Raw genomic sequence first — 21157 nt, 5'->3', positions numbered from 1 at the left:
GTTCATTCGATGTGTTAATCATGATGTAGATATTTTCAATAGCAGTAGGAAATAGATGCACGCTTTTCTGCTGTTCAACGATTTGTTGCAAATACAATTAAACTGCATGTGGCCAATTAAAATGCAGATATCCGAGGATAACTTTAGAGATTCAAGATCACGTAGAGCTGTCGGGTTTCGGAAGTTGGATTGTTTGACACGAGAGTTTAAGTGAAATAGTCCAACGCCGCGTTACTTTACTTCAACTCTTCCTGTATTATTCGAATCTTGAGAAATTAAGAAAATCAGAAAGCACACACGCGCGTACAAAGTATCCTGTCGAAAAACTAAGCAAGAGTGAAAAGATACAAAAGGTGTGGGACGAGATCCAGGAGTGGAAAGTGTTTCTGAAACTCCGATCGCTGTTAAGCGGATTTACGATGGCACGTGCGGACGTTTCACGAGCACAGTGGAGCAGATAATGACGTTAAGAGGATCCGGGAGCTTGCGGTGGCCTGGCTGCGAGCACCGTTCGGACGAAAAGTATGCGTCGTGCTAGCTGTGCACCCGATAAATTTGCCCGACCTTCCCGGGGTCCCCGGCGGATTTTCTTGCGCGCCTACAATTCGATATCGTACTGTTTAGATGGTCGTTGAATATTCACGTGTCCAGTTTAGTGAATCGTATTATCGACCGTGTTACGTGGACTTTATCTCTTTGATATTCGGCGTGTGTCGCGTGCGGGTCACTCCCGATTACACCAGCTACTGGTTACTTGTTGAATATCTATGGTTAATGCGATACGCCGTTGTCGACGATATGGAATTATTTATTGGTTAACCGCGACAGCTCTTTTCATGGATTTTCGTGTTGGACGGAGTAAGGCAAACGTGACACGTTGTTTGCCATATATCACTGGAATTGTTATTATATATTCTGCTGATAGACGACAAAGTAGACTCCATCAATTTGCTATTGCGATTCTGAATGAAGAGGAGGAAGAAGAAAGAAGGAGAGAAGAGAATGTATGAATGAAGGAGAAGAAAAGGGAGATGTGTTTCGTGCTAGTGGACTCATCAATAAAGTAGCACACCAGGCTCTTAAACGTCGGGTAGTAAAGGTTAGGTCAGAAGAGCTATTTGTATGGAGGGGATTGTTGGACGAGGACTTTGGAAAATTCTCTTGGTATGAATTGTTTTGGTAGAGAGTTTAGAAGCTATTATTCTGTTGTCTATAAATAGATAGCTGTTGTTTAAAATAGATAGCTGTTAGGCTTAGGTTTAGGATAGCGAGAAAGATATTTTTTAGATATGGCGTTGCAAGTGGTATTTTAGAGATGTTTCAGACTAGAATGTTGATTTGGAAGGGTGAATGTGTAAAATCGTCGCAAATCGATCGGATTCAACGTCGAGGGCGAATCCATCAGCGGCGTCCTGAAATGAATGCAATCAATCAAACGCGATAGTTGGAGCGTAACGCGGCTGAATTCTGTTTCAGTTACTTGGAGATATATAACGAGAAGGTGAGGGATCTTTTGAAGCCGTCCTCGAGCACGAGCGGATTGAGAGTTCGCGAGCATCCTCGACTCGGCCCTTATGTTCAAGGTACCGCCAATCGAACATTCAGTTCGCTTCGAAATCCTACAACTTCGATGATTGTTATCTAAAATAATTGTTGTCACGGAGATTTCCTGCCACTTGACTCGTTTCTTCAGTATTTGACAAGCTTTTCTAAGGATATTTATTACTGTCAATTTTGTATAATTCAAGTTTTCAATTTCTAACATCTTTCTCTTCAAATCTATAAAACTCCTCATCACCTGCTCATCTATCCATTCTTTTGTCTTTCAAGTTTTCAAATTTGTAATTCTTCTGCTCAATGTTTTCCGTAACAGGACTGACCCATCACGCGGTTCGCACGCTGGGGTCGTTGATGTCCTATGTGGACGAGGGAACGAAAGCCCGGAAGACAGCATCGACGTTGCAAAATCCTAGTAGTAGTCGCAGCCACGCTCTGTTGACGATCGCCGTTGCAGAGGAATCGCAGTGTGTCGGTAACAGCGTCTGTTCGAGGAAGAAAGAGATCTCGCCACGCGGTGGTAGCAAATTACGGTTGGTCGATCTGGCGGGCAGCGAGAGCGCGGCCACGTGCAGCGGTGTACATCGACTGAAAGTGAGTCACTTCCTAAAAATAATATCGTTGGCGCGAACGAACGAACCGATCGATAGAGCTTTTTGAGCAGGTAGAAATCGGAAAGCTACATGATCGGGATTTCCCTTTCGGATGATTCGATCGTATAGGATGCTTTTATCTTCGACGAATCGGAATTCGATAAATTGAAATGTGGAAAAAGAATCGAATCGTTGAAATAAACTATTTTTTGTTCAGATGGATTCAGGCAATTTAAAATCACTTTACCAGCGTAAATCTGTTATTTACTTGACTTGAAATATACTCCCGAATTCCTATGCTTATCCTCGTTAATCAAGTCGTGTGAGTTTAAGTACATAAGTCCAATAAATGATCAATCTGAACGAAGCTCTACGTAATCACGATACAGTTCTAGTGGTTTCATCCGACTGATCGTATGAACAAGAACGAAATAAAAAAGCAGTGCGTGACACGTGTCTTTGCAGGAGGGCGCGAATATAAACAAGAGTCTAGTGGCTCTAGGGAACGTAATATCAGCCCTTGCGGAGAGAGGCACGACCGGAAGTGGTTCGGGCAGGAGGTTCATCCCTTATAGAGATTCTTCGCTTACTTGGCTGTTGAAGGACGCACTTGGCGGAAATGCCACTACCATTATGCTCGCCAGTAAGTGTCTTCCCTTTGATCTTCCCTTCTCCTGCTCTCACTTTTCCTCACCCTCCCGATATACATAGCCTTCAAGCTATCCCTCCTTATATCTCTTTTCCTCTTACTTCTGCTTCATTCTTCTCCTCGTTCGCTCGTATTTATTTTTATTAGACGCCTCTTCCGTTGTGTATCCAGTTAAACGATGATTTACACGTTGAACGAACAGCTTTCTTTACACTTTGATTCGTCGCTAATCCGTTTATACCGTTCGTTCCAGATTCGCTCCTCCAGATTTTGTCCTGTTCTATTCGAAACGCAGTTACTGCTCCATTACACTCCTGTTCCCGAGGCCCGGTCGTACCAGGATCGCGATATTTAATTTGGGAAGACGACTCAGCTTCCAGGACGCGAAAGAAAAAAAAAATTGGCCGACGCTCTCCATCCTCTCCTTATCTTCTCAGTCTCCGTTACCACCCACTCACCCAGTCCTTTCCCACCCTTGTCACTACTTAACTCCAGCTTTCCATAAATTCCAGTTAATTGCCAGAGGAGAATTATTATCGCGAGCCTCTGATTCATGAAATTATCCCGGCGATACCGGAGTCCGGACTCGGCCCGGATGGTAATTGGTTTAAATGCTTTTCCAGGCGAGCTAAGGCGCGGAGATTAAAATTCGATAACCGGTGCGAAAGCGTACTGACGGGAATCGGTAAATACGAAATCCTTTAAGCTTGTCAAAGTCGCAGTTCCGCACTGCTCTTTGAACGTTTCACTCCTGTTGGTTGACGTTGAAATGTCCACTCGATGGAACGAAATGCAACAATTCTAGCGCGTAGATTACTCGTAGATGGGCCTGTACTATTAGGCAGTCCCAAAAGTTTCTATCGTTTTATAAGGAAATAACAGATGTATAACATTTTTTGTTTTATATCATTCTATCGAATTATTATATATTATATATTTCTACTCGTAGTAATAGAACAAAATGGATGATGCATAATTCAATAAAGTAATACAAAACAAAAAATATTGTGCACCCATTATTTCCTTATAAAACGAGAAAGAAACGTTTGGGACAACCTAATACTTGCATACATATTATCACGGCACACTTTCACCAGTTTCGATCAGTTTTTCGTTTAAAAGAAGTCAGCGATAAGTCTTTTTCGGTAGTGGCTGGTAGCAACGAAAGTCGGTATTTTTGTTGAAAAACGAAGTTTCGGTAGTAACTCTCGTAAATAGGTCGATCGTAAGTCTTGTAGAATTTTTCTTGTAGTTAAATGTGGCATGTAGAGAAATTACGGTACAGAATGGGAAATTCTTTTTGCGTGGCCATCCGTACAAAGGGTGAGTTGTACATTAGGACAGACCGAATCCTTCGTAAATCTGACCACAGATCTGGAACGTAGAATAAAATATTCGTTGACCGCGTGCAGCCTGGGAAAAGAGCGCAGATTTCTTGATTTATTTTATAACAAAATACTTTACTGATCGAATCGAATCGGAAGAGCGCGACTATTGCCTTGTCACGGATCAACTCTTTATCTCGTCAAACAGTTTCGAGATTCAGTTCCACCCAATTGAAAAATATTTTTGTTTCGCAATTTCCAGTTTATCGACATGGAAAAATTTCTTTTTTTTTTTGATATTCATACATGACAAGTGCACTGACTGTTGAACCTGAAAAATACCGATCCCCCTGCTTGTCCAGTCATTGTTTCGCTCTACCACGATTTTCGACCCGCCCTTCGCTAAAGCAACATTGTACTCTTTCTCTTTTCGGTTAAACGGGCAAATGAGAATTTATCTGGTGAAACAATAACGGTGATCATCTCTTCTTCGAATTATTCCAATATTTCCGGACGACTGGAAATTCATCTAATGCATCCAACGTGGTATATAATCGCTGGAATCCAGATGGAAAAACGATCGACTAATTAGCACGGCCGGCTCGATACCACCTAAACGGAAGAATCGGCAAATATTCGTAGGCCGGCCGCGATGCGTATAATTAATCGTGGCGAAATATTCCAAACCGATGATCATCGACGTCCAATTGAATTGCTAATAGCATTCGGGGCTTATTATCGTGTCGATGGTGGAGGGGAGAAGGACGTTTAATATTCAGTGTCTGCATTAATGGTTGACCGCGGATATAGTATACGATAGACGTTCGAACGGGCCCTTTTTCTCCCATGACACCTGATCGAATTTAAAATTCCGTTGAAACGTGACGTTTTTCATTTCGCGCAAGACCTGCCTCGAATGATGGAAAACGGAGGAAAATTTGCCTGCCTCTTTTTTCGACGGCGTCGCTTTGCGCTTCAGACCAACGGCTAAAACAAATTTATTCGATCGATTCCACCCTGAAATTCGATTAATCGATGTTGCAGCGGATTGGAAGATAAGGGAAAACAATTTTTGATGACATTTTACCCCGTGGGACTAGTCGCTGCGATTAATTATAAGGGAAAAATGGCGAGGGATTATACGGTGGCAAATTAAAAAGCCGACAGTAGATGAATGAACACGCACGCGATGGTGTACAGGTGTTGATTATAGCGAGCTTTATTTTCTGTGCTTGGTTTTTAGCGATCTCGCCAGCAAGCGGAAGTTACAACGAGACCGCGCACACGCTGCGATTCGCGCAGAGAGCGCAAAGCGTGGTCAATCGACCGGTGGTCAACGAGGATCCCGTGGCGAGAATCATCCGCGAGTTGAGAGCTGAGGTGGCCCGATTAAAGTCTTTATTGTTAGAAAAGGCAAGTCGAATTTATAACGTATAATAAATGAAAAATTGCGAAGTGATTTGAAAGATTCGAATACATATTGCTTTTTGACGCGTTTTGCTTGTAATCATTTTGTTTATATCCATAGAATATTTTGAGAAAAGTTTGATGGAGGAAAGCTTGGACATCCTGACGATGAATTTTCCAAAGTACTCTCACGCATCTCGTAGTTGACCGTACATCTGAAAATTCATCGGAACTGATTTTCTATTTTGATGACATTTGTCCACGTTATATATGTAGATGAGATAATAGAGATAAATGCGAACTGTATGAAAGAAATTTCCATTTCCATCGATCATACGAGCGAACAATTTTCCCCAAATTGACTTCGGAATTCAATCGTTTCTCGGTAGATCGACGATGCCGTTTCTCCACATTATACCCGTATGTGTGTTCATAAACAAACGGCAATAACAGTATTTTTCGTGGCATGAATATTAATAGGAACCGGAGCAAATAGAAAAATAAATTCACAGTTACCGAAGACGAGGAGAGGAAGGGGATAAAATCAGTGGAGGGGGCAGGGGGATCGGGGTTTTATTTATAACCGAAATCGATTCGCCATTACGGGAAATCTCGCGTTGCCCAGGAGTCCAGGATCTGGTTCACGAAGCAATGAGGATAAATCGACCAAGTTTATTATCGAACCCCAAAGCGAACATAAACTCGTATCGTCGAATCGTCATTACGCAAATGAAATGCATGAATCGTTTATTTGATACTCATTGACCGGTCGCCCGATCCTTCCTGTGGATTGGTCGAACGATTGCTGATAAAATACAGTTCGCAGGTGCGTGCGTTTAACGAGTGATCCGCATTTCCATTTCGCCTATCCGGCATGAGTAGATTTTACAATATCCTTCGATCATGCTATGCGTTATGTAATCGGTCATTAATTAGCCTCATCGAATTTCCCTCGGTCGTTATGATCGCCGTTATTCCTGCCAGTCATCGATTTTCCCCGATTCGTTTCGGACGCGTAATTATCTTAATCAATCCCTCGCGCGTGCTTTCGTGGTAACAGTTTCAAAATGACACCTGCCAATCATATATTATTCTGGGGACAGGAATTTCCTCCGATTGTTTATTGAATCTGATTGAGAGTGATTGCAGTTTATTGAATTATACCTATGTATGTGGAAGAACCGAGTGTTTAAGAATAGAATATGCGAATGAAAGGTATTTGGCAATTGTAGATTTTCGATGACACGTTGTTCACTATTACGAGAGCATGAATTTTCTGTGTGCTTGCTTATTGTGAGAAGTTGAGTTTCAAAGATTTATGTGTTTACGCACTTGAGTGTAAGTATGCGTGCTTGAATATAAAAGAGAGAAGCGCATGGGCACTGAAAGATTTGGATGAACGTCGTTGCCTAAGGTTCCAACGTTATATTTTCGTCGTAAAAAATCATATTTTACAGAACGCAGAAGCAGCTACGAACGCGTTGTGTTGTTGCCAGAAGAATCGACCAAACTGCAATACGAATACAGATCGATCATCAAAAGAAGCCGAGGCAGAGTCAACTGAACGATCCACCCGGCGAAATTCGGGAGAAAAATCCCAAGAGGAGGAAGCAATAGTAGCTGGATCGAGGATAGAAGAAGAAAAAAGACCGAAGAGCGTCGTTTCAGTTCGAAGATCCAATTCCAGCGACAGCGTTACCACGTACGAGGTCGGTTCGTCCAAAAAGAAATTCGGTTCGCTAGAATTTTTGGCGACGAGCGATCGCTTCAACCGAGCAAAGGTGACGGAGTTGAACGACGAAGAAGACGAAGTGAGCGAGATCCACGAGTCCGTGTTCGTCGACATCCCCACATTGGTTGCGGTTTTGATCAAGCCGGATAACAATCTGCAAGAATCCTCGGTTCAGATCGAGGAGATTTGTTCGGACGAGGTTGTGGAAGAAGAATCGATCGATGTGGATTTCGAGGCGGCTAACGACGATCACGAAACGTTCGGCGAGTTTGAGAAACTAGACAGTATCGATCACGATGATAGAAGCAGCTCTGTGAACTCGTGTCACACTTTTGGGGACATCGAAGCGGAGGCTTATCAAAATTCTGAAAGTCATCAAGTAAAATCAGCTTTCAAACCTAAGCAAAAGCCGAAATTTCGTAAGCAGGACTCGGTGCACGTGTTTCCAACTTCTGTTCTTTCCAATCTACACACGTTGAAGAAATTTGGTTCGGTGGAGACGATCCAGAAGAATAGAGATCCTGTATTCTCGTTGGAAAGATCTCATACAAATTTAGAGAAACGTTGTACGGTTCCTGATAGAGTGAAGAAGTTAAACAATATCCGGGAGATCGATGATCAGAAGATATCGAATAGAGGTAACTGGTCCAAAGAACAGCTTCAACGAAAAGGTAGCAACGATTCGGATAAGAGTCTAAAAGAATCCAACAACCAACCTGGATCGAAGATAAAAAACTACGCGAGGAAGCCTAGTTTGGAGAACCTGAAGAGAAAGACTAGTAAGGATAGCAGTTCGAGTAGTTCGAAAGACGAGCAGATTCTGATTTCGAGTCTGACTCGAGATAAACTATTGCGTAGAAAGAATTCGTTAGACCAAGAGCCTTCCACCAGGAGCCACACGCCTATTCAAAGAGTCAAACGCGCTGAAATCGTGGCGGCAGTTACGGAGAGACTGTACTCGAGTAGAAAAAACGTGGAGGATGTTCCAGGGATGCGGTCTCCTCCAGACACAGGCGAGGTAAAGTCTGTGGCCAAGTTGAAGCTGCAGGAGATCTCGAGGAAGATGCTGGGTAAACGTAGACGAGTCTGCGTGGACACTCAGACGGACTGCTCGAGGACTATTCGCATGAAGGACACTGCGTCTCTTACAGAAACGCCACGGATAGTCTGTCAGGATGTTGCAGTTCTAACAGATTATCACCAAGACTGCGAATACGTTTTGGGTCAAAAGACACCTGTTTTGAGAGTGAAAGAGACTGCTACTTCGACGGAGAAACCTAAGACGAACATTGTCAGATGTAAAGACGTGGGAAGTTTGGCGAACGATCTCGAAGAATACGATTACGAAATTCAGTCTCCGCGCAATGACTCTGGAATTCTTTCGGACGACACTCAAAATTACGCGGAGAGCAATTTAAGTAGCACAGAGGTGTCTGATCTATGTCAAGAAGCTGACAGAAGAGTGGCATACGCAGAAAGTTCGACGAATACGAGTATGTTCTCTTCTTGTCGTAGCTTTGCGGTACAGACACCGCGATCGGAAGTCTTTGGTCAATCATTACCGCAGAACAAAGCTCCTGCTTGTTCAAGACGATGTTGCAAGATGTCCATCAAAGATTCTCAAAGTCATTCATCGATTAATAATTCTGAGAAAAGTGTAATTTCTATTTCACTACCGGATACCATCAACATTACCATCGAAACCATAAATACCGTAGATTCTAGGATCGCTGTGCCGGACAACGAGGCATCGCAACAAAATGCGAAACGTTCTACAAAGGACGAAGAAGCTCAAACCAACGAATGGAACGATCTTCGTAACGAGATCTTCTGTTCGAAGGATCAGACCACATCGACGCCTAGCCAAACTGATAGCAGGGTATTTCGAATCGAGAACATCTTTCAGGACCCTAACAACGCGGCCAAGTATTCGAGAACTGATCCGAATCGAATGCAGGGGACGAGGATAAGGAATTCCATTACTTTCAGGAATTCCCTAGGGACATCGTACGTGCCCCAGTCGAAGAAGCACGAGCCCTCTCCGAGAGAAGTTCACGCTGAAGGATTTATCAGGGATGGATTAATCACGGAGGCGTTTATCAACCGGAAGCGTAGTTTTAATTTGGAAAGAACACCTAGTTCGGCCGTTTACCAGGATCCTTGGAGGAACTGGCAAGTTCCTGTGTCATTGGTTAACACGATCCATCCGATAGATTCTTCGAAGGGTTTGGGAGTTATCCCATCTTCCTGGCAACCGGAAGTCAGTGAAATTCCGCTGGTCGAACAAAGTTTGTCGCATAGAAACTACGTTGAGGAATCACAGGTGGATTTTGAGATGGATAATATCGAAGAGATCTCGAAGATGAAGTCTTCTTCTTGTAATATTAAATTAAATAATAATATGGATCATGAATATGGGTTCTCAGATGATAGTTTGGACTATAACGACAGTAACGTATGTAGCGAGTCGATGATACTAAAAAACGGACAGATGGTTGAACAGCGTGAGAATTTTTGTCCACCTGACGTAGTAGCGCATACTAAGAAAGATTGTTCAAAATCTATCGAAGAGAAGAACGAATCTATTAACGATTTCGAAGACAATCAAGTGGAATTCCCTAAGAAGAATCTTACAGAGACAACAAAAGCTATTAATATACACGATTACAAATTTTTGATCTTGGGTAGGCCTTGTTATAACTACGAAGAAACCAATGACGAATCTAATATTTACTTGAATCATGCGAAAAGTTCGGGGAAGAAGAAAGTATCCTTCTCCAACTCCAACGTCCTCGAAAAGAAGTCAACTTGTGAACCATCAGGAACCTTGAAGTCTATCATTAAAAAGAGGATGAAGAAAAACATGTCCGAAATTCTAAACTCGGTACATTCTTCCAACGATGAAACTGACGATTCTCAGCAAGAGGAAAGGATCAATTTAACCTTGGAAAGCGAACGGAAAGGTGAGTCTGCGAGTTCAGAAGAAGACAAAGAAGATCAGGATTCGGTGAAATTCGAGCGAAATTCGAAGCAGAATCGCAAGAAGGTCAAGTTCTCCGTGGAAGAATCATCGGAGAACACGTGCAGTGAGTCGGACAGCTACGAGAATGTAGAAGAAGAGGAGGAGGAGGAGGAGGAGGCGGAGGACGATGACGACGACGACAACGACGAGACAGAAAAGATCCTGCTCGATCGTGCGGGCAGGAACGTTCTCGAAGAGTATCTGAGCGAGGCGGTGACCTTCATGCGAAATCTGAACTCTATCAGCGAGTACGTGAACGGGACGAGCATGCTCGAAAGGTGAGGAACAATCGCGAAGGGAAACATTCTCGGCCCCGAGTCTTTGATAGGTCGAGAGTCTTCTCGAGAACTTCTGACGGTGCTTTAGATCCTCTCTTGACTCTGCTGGTTTCGATTTTTAGATTAAAGAATCTGCAGCGATTGTTTTTGTAGGATTGAGTACGTAGATTATTTATAAAATATATTTTTATTTCATTAAGTTTATTAATTAGATATCCGTGATACAGCTGTGATTTAATAAAGAAACATTGTATTTTTATCTACATTTAGATCGAACTCTATTTAGTTTCAATTCTTTAGATGGCATATTATAAAATGCAAATTATGTATCATATTTCAATATTATTGTATAATTTGACATTAATGGAAATATTATTTAATTATGGAAATATGGAAGTATTATTAATACAAATTATACATGATATTTCAATGTTATATTATACCGTCTAAAGTTAATGGAAATATTCTAAATAAATAAATTGATCAATTTTTTTCAAGAAATCCCTTGTCATGGACATCTGTGGGTTGTGGGCGAGGTGGACAACGAGGTGGCCGTCGACGGGGCTGTCTCTCCTCCTGGAATCGTGATTACTCAGAATTCGTAGGTCGTAAGGTCAATGCAAAGAACGACGATGACTATCTAAGAGAGGACGATGATACAATGATGTGCACGGATTCTTACGAGAGGTGTATGAAGGGCATCCAAAGGTTGGAGGACTGCATTCGGAGAGTCGATAAGCACAACGAGCTGCTTAGGAAAAAATATGGCATTAATTGCGAATCTGCTGGCGCTAGACTGGATCTAGCGAGTCCTAGCACAGAGCCTCGCGCGTCGAAGACGAACGATGACTTCGAGATTCTTCGTGAAACGGAAAGTCCTTTGGGAAGGAGTCCCAGTGTTGTAGAGCAGAAAGAAGAAGACGATTTGGAGAAGAAAATCTTTAATCAGTTGATGAATGTCGCCAATTCCATCCGTTACGGAAATTCTAATAAACTTCAATCTCGTTTACTCGCTTCATCCGAATCTAATTCGAAGAGTCTTAGCTGTGGCTCGAAATTTCGTGAGAAATATCGTTACGCTATGAAAGAACCATTCTGCGGGGATGTTAAAGGAAATTTCAGTTTGGAAGAGACTTCGGACGATCGCAAAGATCTCACCACGTACGAAATAACAGGGAATTTATCCGTTGAAAAGACTTGTTCCGCCGAACAGAAGAACGATGACTTGGACTCTATTATGGAAGAAGATTTCTTACCTCTGAGAAGATTTAATCGTTCCTCTTGGTCAACTGATTTAGATCGTCCAACATTTAGAACAGATAGACAGGACGACTCGAGCAAGTACAGTTTTCTTTCGAAATACAAAGTAAACGATTCAAGGACCTCTGATACCACTGATTCTTTGGGGAAAATGTACAATATAAGGGGACGCTTCCCCAAGCAACGAGTGTTGACCGACAGCGCGCGGAAAAGATTTCAAGAAACGGACGATTATTCGCGAAGAACCAGGGACGGATGTTGCAGGGTGTGCGCGTGTTCGAAAGATCACTCGGATATCGAGAGTACGCCCGGCGAAATCATGCATCTCAGGGATAAATTGAAATATCCCGGAAGTCCCAGGGCAAGATTTCTGGAGCTTCTTCGGGAGAGGCGACGAATAGTCGAGTGCAGCCGTGGCACGAGTGCCTCTTGAACGTGCCTTCCCTAGTCGTCCCTTTTCAACTGTAAAATGTATTTTTCTATTGTAACGCGTCGTCACAATGTCGACGACGACGTCCTCTTTGTAAATAATAGATTTCAGAACCTTTTGTAACGTTTGTCACCGCACCCACGACGAAATTTAACTTATTTATCTTCTGAGTATTCTATTAAGATCGTGTAATTCGCCCCTGTTCGTAATATTAAATTACTTTCTTTATGATTCTTCTTCTCTTCTCCTGTGGTAAGCCAAAGATTAAGACGGTGATTCATACGTGCATGACAGACTCATATGTATGAAAATCATAGTGGCATAAATGAAGATTTTGAGAATTTTAATTTAATTTCTTCAGTGATTCGTTCTTATAATTCGAAAAGATAAAATAAATTTTTTATAACGATAATCCTAGATAATTACGTAGTGAACTGATTTACAGCCATTATGATCCTACACTTTCTATATGTGGCAGAGTTCACGAATTTTGGTTAAGATGGGGTGTTAAGGAATAATCTCTCTGGAAACGTTCCCTTTAGCTTCTAGCATAATTCGAGGGTATTACGAAATACTGATGCGATTAAATGCTGATACGTGTGGAACTCGAAATTAGGGGATAATTACTCTGAAACTGGTGAACTTTGCGATAATCGAACAAAGTTTTCGAATGAATCCATTATTTTATCTTAATATCCTTCGTTTTTTCTTTTTCCACGTTGAATCACAGAACAACAATATTTTTATTTTCGTTTCACCGATCAATCTGGCAGAAATCGACGCGCGTTCGTCAACGTTTTAACGACGATTTCGCGGTCCAGAAGGTTCGCGACACGAGCTGTGAGTGAATTACAGCTGACACAAACCGTGTTTCGCGCTTTGTTTGGTCAAAGAGCTGACGCACGTGTCGCCTCGATCCCAAGGAACATGGAAGCGGATATCGATGGCATAATCGCGACAGTAATGATCGCGCTTTTCCATCGAGAAATACCAGCATCGACGACAAATTTTGCATTTTTTCTTCGATATTGTTACAAGATTGACGCACGGCACGATTTTCGCTGGCGAAGCTACAATAGGCGAGAAAAGAAAACGTAAACTTATAAGAATCGACGAGGATAGAATTTTGATGCAGTTACATCGGGGCCGTGCCTTTTTGTCGAATATCCTCTCGTGTATGTTCGCAAACAGGCATCGTTACGCTTGCATCAGCACTGTAGAGAAATACGACGCACCAAACGCGGAACACGTGCCAATTTTCACTCTTTTTCTTGTTCGGTGCTTCTGTATATACCGTTTCAGACAGGGCAAAGAGACAGGAAAGGCAATATTAACTAGGGATGAAAAGGGGTAATTTGTTCGTGGATCGTTTGAACGATCATTGCTATACATATTCTACTCTTCATGATGTAATTCAGCAATTCTGAATTAAGATATTAACCCTCGTTGAGCGAGCGTTGAACAACTGTCGTGATATTTTATCAAATACGATGAACTTGTTCTAAAGTATTCTCCAGCGGAAGCGAATTTCATATTCATTAGGAATTCCTTGGAACTTTTATAAGGCGAATGGTATTAGAACTTTGAAAATAATACATTTAAATGATGTGGAGTCGAACTACAAATTTACCGATGTGAGAATGTAACACGATACACGCGAGTTATATACCCACCACCGGTAGGTACAATTATTAGTGCAGATAAGGGAAATTAGGTTAGTATATCAATTCTAGTAACAGTTTGAGTGCATGTCGCAAAGAGGTGGTGACTCTGTTATCTGAGCTCTTCTAGGTCGCTAGAATTTCAATATCCAACCACCGTTTTGCAAACGGTGTCGCATTCTAGCGATCCAAAGTTATTAGGCTGACGTGATCATCGTGAAACGAAAGAGGCTTCGTTATTGCAGTGGTAACTCGCAAAGACTTTGCTCCGCTTATTAATGTTTGTAAACTGAAATTATCGCGTAAAAGGTTTCACGATTAGACAATAGATAGCGACGTATCAGTGAGCGCAGCCGAGTTCGTTTCAACACGTGACGAGATTCGAGAGAAGCAATAAGGCTGCCGTCTGTAAGAATCGTCTGTGACAAACATCATTATATATATAGTCAAATTCCATTTGTTTCGCATAATCACTTAATTCGTTACCTTTGACAATTATGGTTATTTAGTTACATATGTTATTTATGGTTATTTAGTTATTTAGTTAGTTTGAGTTACATTTTATAAACAGTCCGATTTCTTTTTTTTGAAATAAATTATTCGTCGTATAGTTATACATATAAATTATAAGATTAACTGAAAAGATAAGCAAAGTACCTTTTGTAGAAATTTTAACGTTATCTTGAGAAGAGTATCGCGAGAAATAAATGAAATATTTAATAAAGAAAACTCGAAGACGAAATAATTTCATTCGTTATCTGTCTCGTTGAGTATTATCGGTTCAGTCGGGGTTATCTGTAAATTGAGGGCTAGTTACCATCACGATTCATGATCACCAGTTGATTTTGGTACGTCGAGGAGTACGTTTCTTCCTGAACTTAACAAAAATTGCAACAAGAGTTTCGAGACGTTAACCATGGTTCGTTACTATTTCTTCACTGGAAACCGGAGTCAAAGTTCGTCGATTTATCCGTGCACATTTGTTCTCACGCGTTTCATTACGCGACTCGTGCAATTTATTTCTTCGAAACGACAACAAACGATCGATTGGTTGGCGTTTGATCGTGGTGGTATCGCGAGTGGAATATTAATAACGAGCTGTGTTATCGACAAAAAAGAAAAGGGAAATTACCGCGGAATTATGACAATCACGAGACTTTCAGCTCTCTTCTCGTGGAAAAGAGGTCGAAGGTTGCGACGATAAAGCACATTACCGCGATTACACGACGTTTCCCGATCGAATAAATAACTCGAACGATCGGTGAACGTGCAGTTGATTTTTGGCACATGTCAGTCCGCTTTCAATCTGACGATCATGAGGGATCTGAACCGAAAGTCTAACGGAGAGGACCATAGCAACGGTCAAGATTTCGATTTGATCGCGGAAAGTAGAAACAACGATATCAACTCACCGACGCTTTACGTAATTATCGTTATAATATCATGATCATTTGGCAATAATCGTGATAAGAATCGTCGAATGTCGTATTAGCTTTATTCGAGTCGACACGGCTCGAAACACGAGATGGAATTCGGATACCATCGGGATGAAAACGTGATGTCACCAAACGATCATCTCGGTGATCTTGTCTCTTTAAAAGACAAGACAAGATCGCGTTTTCCCGCGATATCTATTCTTTTGGTGCACGGTTTCAATCGATTCGAATGGGTTAGCTCCAAAAAGAACCGAAAGGTCCCGAATCATGTGCGTTTCTGTCTACAGAACAACGAGGACATACTTGATCCATACTGCGTCGAGGAAAATCCCCAAAAGATTACTTTCGAGGACATCACTTCCGCTGCGTTCAAAATCAAATGTGGAATCATTAACACTCCTTGCGTGGTATGATCTGAAATTTGCAAATTTGTTATTTCCATAGAAAATGTTTATTAGTTCTACCACCATACTCGAATCTTTATGTCACAATCTTAAATGAACTCTTCTTTTCCTATTATTTCGTAATTCATACTCACATGAGTATAAATAGCTTCAACTCAAATTATATTCAATTTTCAGCATAATGAAAATTGAGAAGCTTTCTGAAAAAGGGCTTCTATGTCTATATAATAATTATGAATTCTCTATAGATTATTTATAAACTATTTATAGATCGTTTATAATTATTATAAATTATCTTTCAGAACTATTAAAATTATCAATCGAAATGTAGCTAATATTACGAAAGTGGAACCAAATTTTCCAACGCAATTTGTTCAATTCATCATTTCGTCAGATGGATACTTGGCCAGAAAGTTTCTCGATTTAACACGAAAAAAGGAAAAAATTAAAATATGTCCCATTTGTTGTCAGAAATCGCGCCTGTCAGATGCGATGGGTATCGATTTGTATCTGAAGAAAGACTTCCTCCAAACAACTGGAAGTTTCAAGGAACGTGGCGCGAGGTATGCTCTAGTGATGCTGACCGAGGAACAGAAGAAGATCGGCGTGATCTCGGCCTCGCTGGGAAATCACGCACTCGCTCTCTCTTATCACGGGTACAAGCTTAATATACCAGTGACCGTAGTGATGCCGGTAGTGGCACCGATCATGAAGATCGCCGCTTGTCGACAATATGGTGCGAATGTAATCGTCGATGGTCTGGATATGGGTGAGGCAAAGCGTATCGCGCTGGGACAGGCGAAAGAGAATGGGTTGACGTATATAAATGGGTAAAGGCATATTCTACTTGCGATGATAACAGTTTGCTGCTGGTTTCGTTCGCGGATAACGTAAAATAAAAAGAATATTCGACACGTGTTATTGATGAATCTATAGTGAATGGAAAATATCTTTTGCTTGCTTCTTTTTTACGCGAAAGCGACGTCTAACATCTTTCTCTTACGATATTAAAAAATTTATTTTGCGAGATTAACATGTATTCAGAGATTTTTATTTGTTAAATTTTGAAAATAAGAAAATCGTCTATTACAAGAGCTGGCCATGCAAAAGAGCACCTCGTTTATATTATTTCAGGTACGATCACCCAGATATTATGGCAGGACAAGGAACTCTAGGTCTTGAGATCGTGGAGCAGGTATCCGACATAGATGCAGTGGTCGTTCCCATCGGAGGAGGTGGTTTGATCGCGGGGGTAGCTCTGGCCGTGAAAACTCTCCAACCAAATGTACAGATCATCGTGAGTTATCATGGGAATTAAACGAACGTTCAAGCTCGTTCATCCTCTTTTTAACACTTCTTTTTCCACATCGACGAGTATGAAACGTATTTTCGATGTAAACCAATATCGTTTTTCTGTCGGGTTTCAGGGCGTTGAGTCGGAACGATGTCCCAGTTTCTATAAGGCCCGAAAGGCAGATCGACCTACCTACACTCGTATAGATTCGACTTTGGCCGATGGCCTTGCTGTTCCTAAGGTTGGATACAATGCTTTTGCCACCGCGAATCCGTTGATCGACAAATTGGTCGTGGTGAAGGAAGAGTGGATCGCAATCGCGATCCTGAAGCTGGTCGAGAACGAGAAATGTATCGTCGAGGGTGCTGGAGCGACCGGCCTCGCCGCCATTTTGGCTGGTCAGCTGGAAGAACTGAAAGGCAAAAGGTCGTTTGATGTTGCACATAGTTAATTCAAGAACGAGAGCGTTTCCACCTTTCTGTCGCGTTTCCTGTATCTCCTCGATTTCCTTCCTTCAATTAATTTCAAGCTATAATTCTTTAACATTTTTTGTCAATTTATCAGTGAAAAAGATAATTGATTAAACTAAAAAAAAATCTCTCGCAAATTCGATAATTCTAACAATAACTTTGCTTCTCTTTTCTAGAGTGGTGTTGCTTCTATGCGGAGGAAATATCGACACAACGATCCTAGGTAGGTGTTTGGAGCGTGGACTAGCAGCGGAAGGCCGGCTTTTGAAGTTTACAGTGACTGTGTCCGATCGACCGGGCGGAATCGCAGAGCTCTGTAGAATGCTGGCCAGCATCGGTGTCTCGATAAAGGACATCATGCACGAGCGGGCTTGGATTATGTCGGACATCTTCAGCGTGGACGTGAAAGTGGTCTGCGAAACTAGAGACCGAGATCACGCGGAACAATTGAAGAACATGTTGCATCAAAATTATCAGCGGGTTGTGTTCGGCACTAGTGACATGTCCGCTTTGAACTTACCTTTGAGCATGTAACATGTCGTTCTAAATTCGAACTTTCTGCGATCGTCGAATGACGCCAAAGAAAAGGATTCAACATGATTTTGAGTATTACTTAATGAAGCTTTTTAATTTCTGTGAGCGAAATAATCTTTTTTTTTATAGGACAGAGAAACGTACTATTTATACGAATATCGTATAACTATCTCATTGTTTGAAGTTCAAATACAGTTCGAATCCTTGTATATGTCATATTGAACTAGGTCCTGGCCACGAAACAGAGGAAACCGCGAACGTTCCGCATCGATTTCCATTGTACGCTCGAATTATTGTCCCATATTCCTGACTGAGGGAAGTTTCTATGCATCGATAAAGACACGACAGCTATGGTTGTTCCAAAAAGCGAGCTGCTCGCGTTACAAACGAGCAACCCCTCTGCGTAATTTGCATCTGAAGAAGGGTGGTTCGATGGCTCGAAATTTGAGAGCAGCCTCTACGCAACGCGCGTCACACCGAGGCGTAAACGTACACTCGCGAAATTTATTACTGTTGCCATGCTTTCGCGTTGGTTTGAGAGAGAGAGAGAGAGAGAGAGAGAGAGAGAGAGAGAAGTGATGAAAAGGAACAAAATTTCACCCTTCTGCTCATACGCTGCTTTCGTCGCGTTTTATGTCGAGGATACGTGTTGCTACCGCCACCGTACGGATACGATTGGATTTTTGCGTAAGAGGAGGATCGTAAAGCGTTCGTTTACGAGCTCAATAACGTGGCAACCCCTTATTGCGAGATGACTGGCTGTTTGACAACTTGCAGCTGCTCGTTTTCGACGAACTGCGCATTATTCTAATCGTAAGGAACATGGAGTGCAAAAATTGGATGGAGGTGGTGGTTGAGAAGATCATTTGTACTATAAAAAATATAATATTCGAAATACTACATGGTGTATTACTGTGATTAATAATAAAATGCGTAAATTACGTATTCATTATCTTCGAAGCCAAATAGAAAATGAAATATTTCTGTATGCAAAATTTTCCACGCACGCTTCGTTGAAAAATGCGTATAAATTATTAAAAGTGAGCAATGAACAATTTACAAGTAAATTTCCAATAAGTTTGTTTCAGACATTCGCTGATAACTTTTTGGACTCCAGTATATTGATCGTAATGTAGCTCGAACCAGGGATTATACAACCACTATCTTTTATCGACTGAATATACACATTTCCACCTTTAAATAAAGTTGTATTCCGTTTCCTAACGATGACTCGCTTGGAATTCTTGTCTCTCAAGCTTACAAGCTCCGACTTTCTCTTAAAGCAACCAATTTCATTATTTCTTCTTATCCTAAGTCAATTTCAGTCTGTTCACGAGAGAAGGGAGAATGAATTCTTCGAAGGAAGTTCACGATGTCACGATAATATTACTCTACTCTGATGATATTACGGTACTCCGCTGCTTAAAGATGGGAATGTTAATATTTTCCGCCGAATCGGGTCAATTTTAAGAAGCAGAAAGATGAATTTTTCGAAGAAAAAAGATGTTAAGATAATTTATGACGATCTTAACATTTTTCAGCCAGTGGAGTCAATTTTAAGAAGCAGAAAGAGGGACGAATTTTTGATAAAATATTCACAATATTGCAATAAATATTACTGTACTCTAACGATATTACACCATTCTTCTTCTTACAGGGAGGGAATGTTAATATTTTTTCTGGAAGTCGGGTCAATTTCAACGCGGTCGCGTCGAATAAAAAATGAGTCGGGGCAGACTGGCAAAATAAATTTCGTGCGGACCCGCGTGTTTTCGCGTTTCTGCTGGAAGCATTTCCATGAGGCACGCGGCTGTCAGGGGATTAATGCATCTTTACGCCGGGGCGACTGCTCGGTTTCGTCGCGTTACACGCTCGAATAATATATCGCACGCGTTACACTGGAGGTCTTCCCGTGTCTGGTTTCAAAAGACTCGACTTCTTCTCCCCTTCTGAAGCTTCTTTTCAATGACGGTTGACAATACACGACGATGTGTCACCTTTCTAATATCGGACTGCTCCGGATGAGTTATGATATGTGAACCAGCCAAAGAGGAAAGTAGCGAACAGCCTTCGCCGGCAATGAAAGATCCGCGGATCCGCTTTTTTTCTTCATCTTTTCGCGCATCTCGTTTCAGATGGTGGAAAAAAAGGAAGAAAGGAAAAGAGGGAAAACTGGAACATCATTGTGCTACCGGGAATGCTGGTTTCGTGGCTACTGAAGCATTGTGAGATTGTTGGAAAGGAAATGAAGAGACGCGAATTTTTTGAATTCGCTAGCGAACTCATTACTTTGATTAGTCAATTTTTCAAGTAGATTAATGACATACGTACATTTGATACTAACTACTTTTGTTTTTGTTTCAGGTTAATGTTGAAATAAGAAATACACGTATATGTAAAGAAGTGAGGATAGTGGAGGAAGAACAGTTCTAAGGCGGTATAAACTACTTGAAAGTGGAAGTTGAAGTTGCCTGTCAGACGCTCGACTCTACGCTTCCCTTATGGACACTAAACATACTTCCAGCTAGCCAATATCGCAACAGAGTTACCGTGATAGTTTATAACTCGAGACATCTACAGACCATCCAACAGCCTTGGTGAAACTTATACTCTCGTCTTTCACGTTGGTTCAATCCCTCCCAGGTAAACAATATTTTCAACTCATAAATCTATATTCTACAAATACAACTACCTTTCCAGGGGAGTTGAAGAAGTTCAATCACGCGATTCTACTGACACCAATTCTTATCCTTTTGCTGCTGCTCCGTCCGTGAACCTTAAAGCATTGACCAAGCGCAACTTCCCTCATTTCTTGGTTCAGTCTGGCACCTTCCGACCGAGATTGAATTTACATCGAGCGGGGGAGCGCGGATTAAGCGTGGGTAAAGTTTCGCCGAATTTTTTTTCTAACCCACCCACGTTCGTTGCTCGCGCTCTTTTTCCCAGTTTTTTCAACGCCGAGGAGGGGAGAAGCTACGAATGAAACGAAAATGAGAAAGAGAGGAACGGGTCGTGGGCAAGGGAGAAAGAGATAGTGAAAGTGGCGGCGACCTGAATTTACAGCATTTAATATCGGCAAAATGAAGTACGAGCACGACGGAGAGC

General features: G+C 41.7%; 2 protein-coding genes across 5 annotated transcripts in view; both read left to right on the top strand.

The window, feature by feature from the left end:
* The window catches only part of LOC100743271 (kinesin-related protein 4-like), a 28224-nt gene extending 15740 nt beyond the window's left edge, over window positions 1-12484 (top strand). For 2 of the 3 annotated variants that reach the window (XM_012388482.3, XM_024369244.2), the window contains 6 exons: window positions 1477-1583; window positions 1874-2151; window positions 2616-2793; window positions 5368-5537; window positions 6989-10563; window positions 11062-12484. In XM_012388482.3, the coding sequence (XP_012243905.1) occupies window positions 1477-1583; window positions 1874-2151; window positions 2616-2793; window positions 5368-5537; window positions 6989-10563; window positions 11062-12256 (5503 nt within the window). In that variant the 3' untranslated portion in view covers window positions 12257-12484. The remainder of the gene's footprint in view (window positions 1-1476; window positions 1584-1873; window positions 2152-2615; window positions 2794-5367; window positions 5538-6988; window positions 10564-11061) is intronic. The other variant, XM_033321993.1, reaches the window with a different exon arrangement.
* A 2250-nt stretch (window positions 12485-14734) lies between these two features.
* On the top strand, window positions 14735-19012 carry LOC100748535 (L-threonine ammonia-lyase). Of its 2 annotated transcripts, none has more exons than XM_003491408.4 (6): window positions 14735-14833; window positions 15638-15757; window positions 16226-16584; window positions 16889-17051; window positions 17182-17474; window positions 17695-19012. In XM_003491408.4, the coding sequence occupies exons 1-6, from the start codon at window positions 14831-14833 to the stop codon at window positions 18050-18052; spliced, it is 1296 nt and encodes a 431-aa protein (XP_003491456.1). In that variant the 5' UTR covers window positions 14735-14830; the 3' UTR covers window positions 18053-19012. The 2 variants fall into 2 exon arrangements, with proteins under 2 accessions (XP_003491456.1, XP_012243934.1); XM_012388511.3 differs by lacking the exon at window positions 14735-14833 and adding an exon at window positions 14959-15337.
* Window positions 19013-21157: the final 2145 nt, after the last annotated feature.

This window comes from Bombus impatiens, unplaced genomic scaffold (genome assembly GCF_000188095.3).
Source record: "Bombus impatiens unplaced genomic scaffold, BIMP_2.2 scf_0548, whole genome shotgun sequence".
Taxonomy (NCBI): Eukaryota; Metazoa; Arthropoda; class Insecta; order Hymenoptera; family Apidae; genus Bombus; species Bombus impatiens.
This window is presented reverse-complemented; position numbering and strand designations above follow the sequence as displayed.

What these genes read in the sequence shown, in the direction of transcription:
- LOC100748535 (XM_012388511.3), top strand. Translation starts at nt 15,230, where the DNA reads ATGAGGGATCTGAACCGAAAGTCTAACGGAGAGGACCATAGCAACGGT. An exon ending in TCAACTCACCGACGCTTTAC is followed by an intron (nt 15,338 to 15,637) that starts GTAATTATCGTT and finishes TTCTGTCTACAG; the next exon opens with AACAACGAGGACATACTTGA. An exon ending in GGGTTGACGTATATAAATGG is followed by an intron (nt 16,585 to 16,888) that starts GTAAAGGCATAT and finishes ATATTATTTCAG; the next exon opens with GTACGATCACCCAGATATTA.